Consider the following 13,445-nt stretch of genomic DNA (forward strand, 5'->3'; position numbering starts at 1 on the left):
ACAAAATATTTAAATGAACTTGTGTCTAGGGTGTCTAGTGACAACTAGTGATCTGAAGTAAATCACTTCTTGAAGTTGGTGGCACTTTACGTAACAGCTGTTGCGCATGTCAACCTGAAGTTTTGCTATTGGTTGAAAAGAGCGCCTATATTTAAAACAGTAAGTAAATTTTAAATTATCGCGCCTATTTCAACCAATGAGGGAATTCTTTGAAGTGCTTTGAAGATACTTGCAACTGGTTTGATATTCTGTTGGTAGACATGATTTTATTAATTAGAGGGTGGGGGGTGTAAAAAATTATTATTTTTATCACATTTATGTAAAAATGGCTGATCAAGTGTTAAGGGAATTAGAGGCTGCTGCACAAGTTGTTTTAGTAAGTTCCATTGCTACTAATACTAATTAAACTATAAACATTTAAAGTTGAATAATTATGTTCCCTTCGCTATATTAAATGCATTTTATATTATATCCATATTGACGGAATTTTAATGTTACACCTTCACGATGATGGTTATGTTATCATAGTCGAAAATACATATTATTGTTTATTTTGAATAGGAAAAATATTTCTCTATTACAATGTTTTTTTTATGTTCATAAATATAAAATACTAAATTCCGTTAAAGGACAAACACAAAAAGTATTAATTATTGACAACTATTTTTTAATTAAAAGGGAAAATATAAAATGTATAAAATTAGATTTACACCGCACTTTCATCACAATTAGCTCGTTATTTTAGGAAACTGAGTTTTTTTCTGTATTCCGAAGCTTTCTTTTCACTTTCTAGTCAAAGCATAATATATACATTTTTATCATTCTCTTGAAGCTTTTTTCCGCTTCGTTTGAATTCATTTCAAGTTCATGAGATTTATAAATTTATGTAAAATTACAAACTTTATAAAACACGTGTAATTTTCATATTGTGAGAGTTTTTCGTTTTCTTTTATGTAAAAAATAAATAATATAATTAAATGTAATGGGAACGAACGATTTTTGAAAATACTGCTAAAAAAGTAAATTTCTAATTTTAAGTTTGAAAAGAGAAAGGAAATTTATGAATGAAAATGTTACAGGCGCCTCCGAATCTTGTGAACGCTGAGCAGAGACAATCGGCAGAAGCAGTGTTCCTTAATTTTCGAAAAACAAAATCGCCCTATGTACTTTGTCGACAAATATTGGAGACATGCACCGTAGACTATGTTCTCTTTGAATCGGCTGGTTTAATAAAATCAGCGTTAATTAGAGAATGGACATTTTTGCCACCAGAGGATATTGTCTCATTGAGACAATATCTTTTGCATTATATCATCACGAAACCCACATTGGCATTATTCGTGAGGGAAAGAATATTGCAAGTTATTGCAATAATGGTGAAAAGAGGAAGCGTGGAAGATATGGGTGAAGAGAGACGTCAAATATTAAATGAAGTTGAAAATCTCATTATGAGCGGAGACATGCAAAGGGTAATTTTAATATTTATTCAATAAAATTTTGATATAAAATAGAAATAAATATAACAGGGTTTGCCACAGGTCAGGGAAAAGTCAGGGAAAGTTGAATTGGTCAGGAAAATCAGGGAAGAGTCAGGGATTTTTACTAAAAGTGCTGGAAAACATTTAATTTGTAGAATTTATAAGAAAATTCAAAATTTTGGTGTCTTTTTTGTTTGAATTATGAACTGTGAAATTAACATAAATTCTAATACAAAACCTTCAATTTTTTCTATTTCTAACAATAATTTCTTCTTAAATAACTTAATTCCTCAAGAACTATCATAAAATAATAATTTTATGATTTATTTACCTATAAATTATTTAATGAATAATTTTACTTAAATATTTCAAAATTAATTCAATTTTAAAAGAGTTGCGTTTATAATTTTCATAAATAGACGAATTTTAAAAGCTTTTAATTTTAAATTTTGGGAAATTTTGAATTTTAAATAATTTTAATATGAATTTTGAAGAATGTAATTTTTAAAAAATAATAATTAGAATATTTTTGGAATAATTTAAATTTTGGAATATTATATTGTAATTGTTAACGAGTACATTTGAGAATAATTTTGTGTAAACTTTTTGGTTTCTATTTAAAATAATTGAATTTTTGAAGAACATTCTCAAAAATTATTAAAAATAATTGATTTAGAGAAGAACATTTATTCTTATCTTTTATAGCATTTAGCTTTATTATTTTTGGGCTCTTCAAAAACAATTTACATATTTAAAAGTCTCTACCCTTTGGTTAAAAATTTAAATTTATTAAAAATTATCAAAAATTCGAAAAACCGAATTTCTTAAAATTCAACAATTTTTCTTCTTTTTTGTGGCATTTAGCTTCATTATTTTTGGGCTCTTCAAAAACAATTTACTTATTTAATAGTCTCCACACTTTGGTACAAAATCTAAAATTATCAAAAATTATCAAAAATTCAAAAAACCGAATTTCTAAAAATTCAACATTTTTCCTTCTTTTTTATGGCATTTAGCTTCATTATTTTTGTGCTCTTCAAAAATACTCTACTTATTTAATTGTTTCCACCCTTTGGTAAAAAAATCTAAAATTATCAAAAATTACCAAAAATCGAAAAACCGAATTTCTTGAAATTCAACAATTTTTCTTCTTTTTTATGGCATTTAGCTTCAATATTTTTAGGCTCTTCAAAAACAATTTACAATTTAAAAGTCTCTACCCTTTGGTTAAAAATTTAAAATTATCAAAAATTATCAAAAATTCGAAAAACCGAATTTCTTAAAATTCAACATTTTTTCTTCTTTTTTATGGCATTTAGCTTCAATATTTTTGGGCTCTTCAAAAACACTTTACTTAATTAATAGTCTTCAGCCTTTGGTTAAAAATTTAAATTTATTAAAAATTATCAAAAACTCGAAAAACCGAATTTCTTAAAATTCAACATTTTTTCTTCTTTTTTATGGCATTTAGCTTCATTATTTTTTTCATTATTATTCAATTTAATTATATCTAAAAATTTGTTTAAATTGTCTTCAAAGTTTTATTGATTTTTATAAATAATCAAACTCTTCTCCCAAATTCAATTATTTTCAAAAAATTTTTTTAACATTCAATTATTCAATTAATTATGTATTTATTTTTGTATTTAGATAATTGAGTTCTAGTAGAATTTCCTAATAAAAATTGATTTAAAAATTAATTTTAGTTAAAATTTTAGATAATAATTGAATATTAAAATCATTATTAGCATAAATTTTTAGAAATAGTTTAATTTTGAAAAGGTTTCAAATTAAAATCTTTGAAAATTTGAATTTTTCATACTTTTAACTAACAATTCTGTAGAATTAATTTTTTTAAAATAGTTTAATTGAATTTTCAAAAAAAATTATTTGAAGCGTCTATTTTCTATTGTTTATATTTAATTAAAGAATTTCGTAAAATTGAATTTAAAAAAAATCGTTTTGAAAATTCTCTAAGAACTTTTTTAAAAAATTAACACAAATAATTGATTTAAAGAAAAATTTTAGTTAAAAATTCTAGAAAATAATATGGAAATTGAATTAAAATGATGAAAATAGTTTTGAAGAAGTTACAGTTATAATATTCTTATAATATAAAATTATCATTTTAATTTCTATTGTAAAAAAATTATCATTAAATATTTATTTAAAAATGAAGTTATTGATGTTTTCGAATAATTTTACAATTAAAGAAATTCGTAAATAAATGTATTAGAACATTTTTTTGATTATCTAATAATTTTTAGAGTGAATCAGAATATTCTTTAGGGTCAGGGAAAAAGTCAAAATTTTGTCTCGAAATCAGGGAAAAGACAAGGAAAAACAAAATTAAATTTTTGTGGCAACCCTGTATAAAAAAATAGAAAATAGAAGTAAATTTAAAATATAAAAAATAAAAAATAGAAGTAAATATAAAATATACATAAACCTAAAATATAAATATAAATTTTCCAAAGAGTTAATTTAAGGATATTTAAGCACCAAAGTTTCTCATCTTTTGTTTTTTTATTTTTAAGCAACTTTTGGGATGCAGCATAATATCATCTCTAATGCAAGAATATGCAACGACTGTAAAATCCTCCGACGTTGGATTAACATGGGAGACTCATTTTAAAGCCAAGAAACAATTTGAATTGACTGATTTAAAGAGGATATTTAAATTTTGCATTGGAGCACTCGGAGAATTGACTAAAGAGAATATACGTGAAGAAACATTACCACTTGTCAAACATCTTTTGGTCATATCAGACAACATTCTCCTATGGGGATTCATTTATGCAAACTATATCCTTTTTATATTATTCATTTTTAAATTTCAAGTTTAAAATTTCTTAAGTTCAAATTTTATTCTTTATTATTATTCTAAAATTCTGAGTGTTCAAATGAACAAAGTATTTTTTGTTCTATAAATGATACATTTTTTTTTTTTTTTTGTTAGGAACTAAAATATTATCCTTAATTCCTTTGCACTGCCAAAAAGATTAATAGGAGTTTTTGAAACTGTTCACGAATCGGATGTACCATCATTACGTTTGAATAGTTCCTGGCAAGATGTGATTCTCGATCCAGCTGTTTTAGACTTATTTTTTACTCTCTACTGGAAAGTTCGTACCAATCTACAACTCGCTCATCATGCAAGGAATTGTCTTGTTCAATTGGGAAGTCTGAATATGATTGGTTTCTCTAGTTCTGGAAAATTACAGTATCTGACAAATTATTTACAAAACTTCCTTAAACTTCTCTCCAATATTGAAATTATCGATCAGGAAGCTCTTGGAATTGCTAGAATTATAAGAAAAATCATGACATTCTTCCAAAATACATTAAAATCATTGCCCGAAGATTTATTCAAATCGTTCATGGAACAAATCACGAGATTAACTTGTCTATTTGCTGAAGGCGCTGCTCGCGAGGAGTCTGTAAGTATTTTTGAATTAATTATTAATTTTTTAATTTTTATGGATAATATTTCTGGATATTCTCTGATAGACTATATTTTTTTGACTAATTTGAATAAATTTGTTTTTTTTTAGATGTGTGCAGACGATTGTTTATACATGGAAGCATTCGAGAGAATGCTTGACATTTGGAGCACAATTACATGCCAATACAATTTGTGTCCTAATGAATTTAATGAAAATAGTTTTGTACAAATATTTAATACGTACCTTCAGTGCCACTTATCACCTCCTGATGGTAGCAGAGGAGCAGGAGGCAGAGAAATCAGCAACGAAGAAATTAATTCAAACGAGGCAGACGATAGAACTAAATTTAATTATCAGTTACACAGTATAGGTAAATATTTCTGTTTTATTTATTTACATTTTTATTTATTTTCTTCAAATATAATTAAATATTAAAATACTGTTTACAGGAAATTTGGGAAGAGAAATTCCGGGTCATTCGCTACCACTTTTAGCCCGACTTCTTGAAGATCGAACGAGCCGGTTGCGAGCTCAACTTAGCAGTATATTAAGTCAAAAGATGACAGCCAATATTCCAATAACACTTGAAAACATTTATGAAGATTTACATTGGATAATTCTCCTCGCGAGTCACGTTCTCTGTATGGAATCAGAAGGAGAAGTGCCTACAATTCCATCAGAAATTATGCGCTACAGCATGAAACAGGTAAATTACTTTCCAGTAATTTTACTTTTGATGGATAAAATTTAAAAAATGAAAAATATATTAAATTGTGAAAATTTGTACATTTTAGGTACAAAATGGCCAAGTCGATGTAAATACAACATTGCAGCTTTTGGCATCACCACAAAGTAATTTATCGGACATAAATGGTGCTGAACAATCAGCAGATCACGTTGTTAGACTGACGGCCGCTGTTTTTCGAATAAGCGAAATTGAAAAAATGGCAATTGAAGCAAACGCGGCATATATATTGAGTCCTGAATTAAGTAGTTCGATAATGTATTTTTTACATAATTGGTCATTGAATTATTTGATGCCAAATGAAGCAAATTACTCGGAGATTAGTACAATATTTTTGCAAGCTTTCGGTGAAGAGAGCCCGGGAGGCATGTGGACTGTTAACTTTTTATTGGAAAAAGTTCTCTATATGATTGAATCATTCAAAGGAGAGCAAACTTTATTATTATTGATTATTCAATTATTATCGGCATTGGCTCAATCACAAACCAAGTATGTATCTTTTATTTGTATTCTTTTTCCTTTGCTAATTTCAGTTTTTTCAGGGTTGCCAAGAAAATTTGAGTTTTAAATTGTAAGCACAACTCTTATAAAATAAAATTAATTAATTATTAAAATTAAATTATATGATCTGTGTGGCAACCCCAATTTTGTTCTGTTTTATTTACTATTATTATTATACAAATTACAAGATTTTTTATTTTCAAATATAAATTTTTGAATAATTTCATATTCAAAATATTTAAAAAATTCACTTATTAAGTACATACTTTATTATTATTTATAATCATAAATAATAACATTCTTCAGAAGAATTCAATTATTTTTTTTTATAAATAGTAAAGATTTTTGCAAAAATTCAATTATTTTCTAAAATTTTTTAAAAAAATTTTGACACAATTCAATTATTTTTTTAAATAGTAACATTATTCGCAAGAATTCAATTATTTCCATAAATATTAACATTCTTTAGAAGAATTCAATTATTATCTAAAATTTTAATAAATCCTTCGAAACAATTCAATAACATTCTTCAGAACAATTTAATTATTTTTATAAATACTAAAATTCTTCGCAAGAATTCAATTATTTTCATAAATAATAACATTCTTCAAAAGAATTCAATTACTTTTATAGATTGTAAAATTTTTTCCAAAAATTCAATTATTTTCAATAAAATTTCACGAAAGAATTGAATTATTTTTTAAAATTGTAATAAATTCTTCGAAACAATTTAATAACATTCTTCGGAACTACATTATTTAAAAAAATTCAAAGAAATTCTTCAAAAGAATTTAATTAGGATTTTTAAAAATTTTAATAAAATTCTTCCCGAGAATCCAATTATTTTCATAAAAATAATAATATTCTTCGAAGGAATTTTGATAAAATTACCGAAGTACAACGATTATTAAAATAATATAGATTTTACTTTCAACTCTTATTTTTAATTTTAAATTTGAGATTAAAACTTGAATTTCGAAAATCTACAGGTCTGGGGCTTTACTGCAATCCGATCATTTTCCGAGATTGGTCGACTTAGCGACAAAGGCACATTTAGATTTGTCACAAATTGCAAAGCGAGGTCTATCGAAGGTTATTGTTCAAGTTGGTGGAGCTATTCAAGATGCATGTAATAAGGAGCAATATTGGTCGCAAACTTTGCAACCTTTACAGAATAGATTCAAAGAAATTATTTCTAATGAATCCTTCTCTAGATCGTATCATCAAGAGAATGTCAAAATGCAAATTATCGATATACTCGAATCAATTATAGGTAATATTTTATTTATATTAATATTGTTTTTTAATAATAGCATTAGTAATAATAATATTTTATTGCTTCCTCATAGAGGAAGGATTGTATTTTATTATCTATCGTTTTGTTTGTTTATTATTTTTATTTATCAAATGAACATTTATTTTATTTAATTTTAATTATTTCAGGGGTCGTTCAAGGAGTTCAAAGTTCAACGGTTGATAGCGTTTTTCAATATACGAGTGTTATTCTAAATGAACTTCCTCAACTTCTCTCGTTATATAATAATTATGAACAAGTGGTGCAACTTATTTTGGAATTATTTTGCGAGTGCTCGAAAGGAATGCTTTGCTATTTATCGGAGGTAAGGCGTTTTTTTTTTGTTTATTTCTTGTGATGAATTTAAATACGATGCGCTACGAAAAAAGGTACAAAAAAAAATCAAAAATTTACACTTTATGCTTTTGATCGTTTTAGATTGAATAATGGAGTAAAATGCGAAAATTTTCCCTTAGCCACTTTTATTCGTAGCGCGTGTTAAATGGAAATTAATTATTTTACAATCCTTTTTTGTGCCAATTTCAGTCAAATAGCTCACTGATGTTTCAAGCGTGTTTGCATACTGTTCAAACGTATGCACGATGCAACACAAATCGATCGACTATTGATACAACGGCTGAGGAAGACAGCTTTCAGGATATTCTTCTGCTCATGAAACTTTTAACGAATTTACTTGGCAAAGACATTTTTGACTTGAGTCTCCCGGATCCTGATTCTAGTCGCGATCAACCTTTTACATCCGTGAATGTATTTTTGTATGGTTTGAATATTGTGATGCCCATGATGACCATTGATTTACTCAAGTTCCCCTCCTTATGTTTACAGTGAGTCTCTTTCGTTTTTAAGTCATTTTCAATTTTTATTCATTTCCAAAAATTATTATTTATTCAATTTCATTTATTTTATTTCAATTTCATTCATTTTTAAAGATTTGCTTTATTTAAATCATTTGTTTTTTTAATTCTTAGTTTTTTTTGAATAATTAGTTTTTTTTGTTAGTTTTTCGAATTGTTAGTCATTTTTAGAATTGTCATTTTTTTCTTTCTTTTTTCAGGTATTTTAAAATGATCACCTTCGTGTGTGACGTTTATCCCGAGAAGGTTTGCGCACTGCCGGAAGATTTACTGCAACATTTACTTGTCTCAGTGGAATTGGGCTTTTTCTCATTTGGACATGACGTTACTATTTTGTGCTGTGATATGGTCCATGTTATGGCCATGCATATTTTTAAGGAAATTAACAAAGGACAACCAAGAAATCAACTCATGGCCCCATTTTTAAACGTAAGTTTTTGAAAATTATCTCTCTTTCTAAATATTATGAATTAATTCGCGAAAGAAATCGACGAAACAATTTGAATGATTTTAAAGTAATTTGTAAAACGTAATCAGGCCTCGAATTGACTTTTTTTAAAAAAAAGTCGTTTTATTCGATTTAAATTACGTATAAAGACAAAAAGTCGCTAATTTTATTCATAATTTTTAAAGAAATTTGACTTTATGCTTATCTGACTTTTCCCTGATTTTTAGAAAAGTTTTTTACTATTTCCCTTATTATGATAATAAATTAAATTCTTTTGTGAAATTCAATTATTTTGAAAACAAAAAAAAATTTTTATAAATTCAAAATTTCAAAAACAAGGTTATTTTTAAAAAACCGATAAAATTCTCCAAAATATAAAATTTAATTCATATAAAATTTGACGAGGTTTACAATTTTTGTCAATTTTTCAATTAATTACTTTTGGAAATTTAATTATCTTAAAGAAATGTTTAAATAAAATTTCTCAAAAACCTAATTTCTTCAAAATTTCTAAATTCAATTATTCAAAAGTTTAATAAATTTGTCAAATAAATATTTAATTTCTTTACATAAATTCAATTTTTCGAATATTTTTTAGTTGAAACCTTCTGAAATTTAATTATTTCTAAAAATTACAACTGTAACTTCTGTAAAACTCAATTATTTTCTAGAATTTTTAACTAAAATTCGTTTCTAAATCGATTATTTTCAATAATTTTTCAGAAAGTTGTCTGAAAATTCAATTATTACATAAAAAAAAGGTTCACTTAACATACGTTTAAAAGACAATAATTTTTAATTTAATTTTATGAAAGAAAATTCATGAAATAAATAAATTCTTCAAAATTATTAAATTGATTAATTCCTCAAAAATTTATAAAGAAATTGCTTTTTTTTAAATAATTTAATTCACAGTTTTTTAAAGATATAAATTGTTTAGAATTTCTAATTCAAATTATTCATAATAAAAATCTTCAGAAATTTCTAGTCAAAACCTTTCGAAATTCAATTATTTATAAAAAAATTCTACTTAAACTTTCGACAAATTTCATTATTTTCTCAAATTTTTTACTAAAATTCTTTTCTAAATCAATTATCAATTATTTTCAATAATTTTTCAAAAAGTTGTTTGAAAATTCAATTATTCAAATAAACGAATGTTTACTTAAAATACGTCTAACAAACAATAGTTTTCAATTTAATTTTACGAAAGGAAATTCGTGAAATAAATAAATTCGTCAAAATTATTAAATTATTTATTCCAAAATTTTAAATAAATGTTAATTATATAAAAATAAATTAATTTTTAAAGAATTTTAATCACAATTTTTCAAATAACTGAATTGTTTAGAATTTTTATTCAAATTTAATTTTCAAAAATGTTCAAAAAAATTACAAAAATTTCAATTTAAAGCCTTCTGAAATTTAATTATTTTGTAAAAATTGCTACTGTTTAATTTTCCAAAATTATTTTCTAGAATTTTAACCCCGAATTCTTTACCTGCAATCAATTATTTTTAATAATTTTCAGAAAGTTCTTTAAAGAATTGAATTATTCAAAAAATTAAAAAGTCCACTTAAAATACAATTTTAAATTCAATTTTACAAAATTTAGATTGTTAAAAATTTTTTTAATTTATTGTATATTTAAAAATTCAATTAATTTCAAAAACAATTTTAATTCACATTTTTCGAAAAACTGAATCGGTTAGAATTTAGAAATTTAATAGTTTCCAGAAATTTCTACTTTCTTCAGAAATTTAACAAAAAATAAATATTTTTGTAGCATTTCATATTTTTTACAATTGTATTCAACGTAATTATTATTCAAGGCCTGCGTAATCAATTCAAGAATGAATTAAAAAAATTTAATAAAAGAATAGAATGTAGCAATTTTGAAAAATAAAAAAATAAATAAAAATAATTTTTTTCGAATATTGACATTTGTTTGCAGCTGATAATAAATCTCATCTTCAATCATCAAATCAATTCGGATCTCATATCTCACACGGTTACACCATTGTATTATTTAATTTGCTGCTATCAGGAGCAATATCAGCAAATTGTCCAGGATGTCTTATCATCTCAAGAGAATACACAAATTGCCGAAAGACTCGCAGCAGCTTTCACCGAACTCACAGCTAATATTGCATTAAACGGCGAACGTGTAACAATGATTAAGTTCAAAGACAATTTTGACAAATTTATTGTCAACATACAAGGATTTTTAATAGTCAAGTAAAATTATGTCCATTGTACTTACTGTAATACATTTTTTACGACTCTCCCAGTAATTACAAAAGAAAAAACAAAAAAAAAAAAAAAATTGTGAGTGTATACGTTTGTAATCTTAAGAAAAAAGTGAAATGATTTCTACTAAAAAAACTGAAAAAGACGAATTTTCGGAATGTCACAACGAATTGATTTCCGAATATTTTTAATACAAGCGTACAAATACAAAAAATAATAATCAAGCCAATACATTCTTCCAGTCATCGAAGCTTGAGAATATTTTTCGAATACAAATGTTTTCAATTCTCGATAAATAAGAGAATTTTCTGAGTTCTTTTTTTTAAATGATAAAAAAAACAGAGAACTTTCAGAATAATCAAGAACTCCAATATTTAAAAAAAAACTCGATTTCTTTTTTTAAAGAATCAATTATGCTGTGAAAGTTAAATTTTAAAGTACCAGTATTTAATCTACACGAAAAAATTATTCTGCTCTAAATCGACTCTTATTGCACAGCACGAAAAAGGAATATTTAAGCTCTAATTGTATCGCAAAAATTCAGTCCATTTGTATAATTATTGTGACGTTATTTATGCAATGAAAATGTGCTCATAAATATTCTATAAAAATTTTCTAAATATGACTGATAATTCTTACTATTATAGTATTGCTGTTTGTCGAAATCGATAAAAGAAAAAGAGCTGAAATCAAAATTTTATCTAATTGTGTTAAATATTGTATTGGTACTTTATTGCAAAACAATTTAACAAATGAAACTAAAATACTACTTAATTTTAAATTTAGAGAAGTTAAAAGTTATTTTTAAATTCACTTTTTTAACACTTAAAATAGATATCAAGCAGAACTGATAGACTGAGAATATTTTCTCTTCAAAAAAACTTGGATTATATTTTCAAAATTTGACACTAATGCACATTTCCTGTTATAAAAAAAACTACATTTTTTTCGCTTGTTAAAACACGTATAAAAAAAAATGAAAATTTGATATCACTTTGTCCACTGTTTATATTTCCTCGATTTGAGTATTATGTACAGTGATTTTTTTTTTGTTGCCTCCCTTTTTGTGGATTCATCCAAACGACTCCATTTCAGTGTAAAATTGAAAAATCGAATTTTCAATAAAATCTGTACATATTACTTTTTGCATGTTTTTTCAGATTTCTTTTCTCTTACATAGGTATTATTTTTACGCTGTTTTTTCTAATTTGAAAATTGAATTTTTGTGTGTGATTTTTTTTTAATATTATTATTATTATTATTTGAGATCAATTATTCTAATCGAAAGTATATTAATTTAGAATAGTGTTAATTGTTGTAAATAAAATTATTTTATATTTACAAGAAGCTATATACCAATTGAAAGTATTCACATATGCAATTTTCTGTTTTTATTGCTAATGTTAATGTGTAATGCATATTTAAAGTAAAAAAAAAAAAAATGTATATTTATTGAAAAAAAGAACAAAATTTGTGCTACAAATATATGTGTCCTATAAATATAATCTTTTCAAATATCTCTTTGTCTTTCTTCTAGTTACAGAAAATTCGACCTTTCAATCAAAATTTATTTAAATAAAATAAAATATTTAAATTCATTTAATTATATTTTTTTTAAATTAAAAAATGGTTCATAAAATCAAAATCAATGATTGTGGATCGAAATATGTTTCATGGTATTTTTTATTTTTATTCTACTCTGTTATTTCACTTATTGAAAATTTGAATTAACTTTTTTTCAGCCTTGTTTCAATTTTCTTTTGTTCGAAAATAAATCGCTAGAATTGAAAAAAAATTGTAATGGGTCGAAAAATCGAAATTTAATTACAATGTCACACGAAAAATACAAAAAAACGAATTAATTTCAATGAATGTAATTTTATTTACCCGTTTTTTGTGCACTTAATTTTTTCGCACATGTTTCAAACAATATTATTAATGATAAACATGAGATCAGTGCTTATATTAATATTAAAAGTGTAACTTGAATACTTATTACAATATCAATCCTAGAATTATGTTCTAGATATGTATATATTAATTCGACAAATAAATTATCGAAGCTAAAAATAAATCATCGACTATTATTTTATTTTTTGTTTACAGACATTTTTATTTTTGTTTCTAAAAAAATTCTGTTATTGCAGTTTTTCGAGGATTTTTGAATCATTATACAAAAATGTTAAAATTTAAGGACTAATTATTATTTTTAAATACATTAATATTAATAATTAATTAATAATTAAAAATTTTAACATTTATACAACACGTTAAGTTGAAAAATCTAAAATACTAAATAGATATGCTTTGGATAAAAATTTTTAAGATTATTCAAGGAGAATGCAACTTTAAAATTCTACAATAAGATTAATTACCAGGAAGAAATTACCCTGTGAGTTGTAAAGAAC

General features: G+C 24.5%; 1 protein-coding gene across 1 annotated transcript; it reads left to right on the forward strand.

The window, feature by feature from the left end:
* The first annotated feature begins 247 nt into the window (after positions 1-247).
* LOC122509528 (exportin-4-like) lies at positions 248-12,177 on the forward strand. Its single transcript, XM_043623674.1, has 12 exons — positions 248-376; positions 1,080-1,469; positions 4,016-4,283; positions 4,470-4,918; positions 5,033-5,294; positions 5,374-5,630; positions 5,719-6,158; positions 7,160-7,443; positions 7,614-7,789; positions 8,011-8,309; positions 8,540-8,768; positions 10,742-12,177. Exons 1-12 carry the CDS (start codon positions 326-328, stop codon positions 11,027-11,029), a joined length of 3,393 nt encoding a protein of 1,130 aa, XP_043479609.1. The 5' UTR covers positions 248-325; the 3' UTR covers positions 11,030-12,177.
* The last annotated feature ends 1,268 nt before the right edge of the window (positions 12,178-13,445 follow it).

Source organism: Leptopilina heterotoma, unplaced genomic scaffold (genome assembly GCF_015476425.1).
Source record: "Leptopilina heterotoma isolate Lh14 unplaced genomic scaffold, ASM1547642v1 Lhet_60, whole genome shotgun sequence".
Classification (NCBI taxonomy): Eukaryota; Metazoa; Arthropoda; class Insecta; order Hymenoptera; family Figitidae; genus Leptopilina; species Leptopilina heterotoma.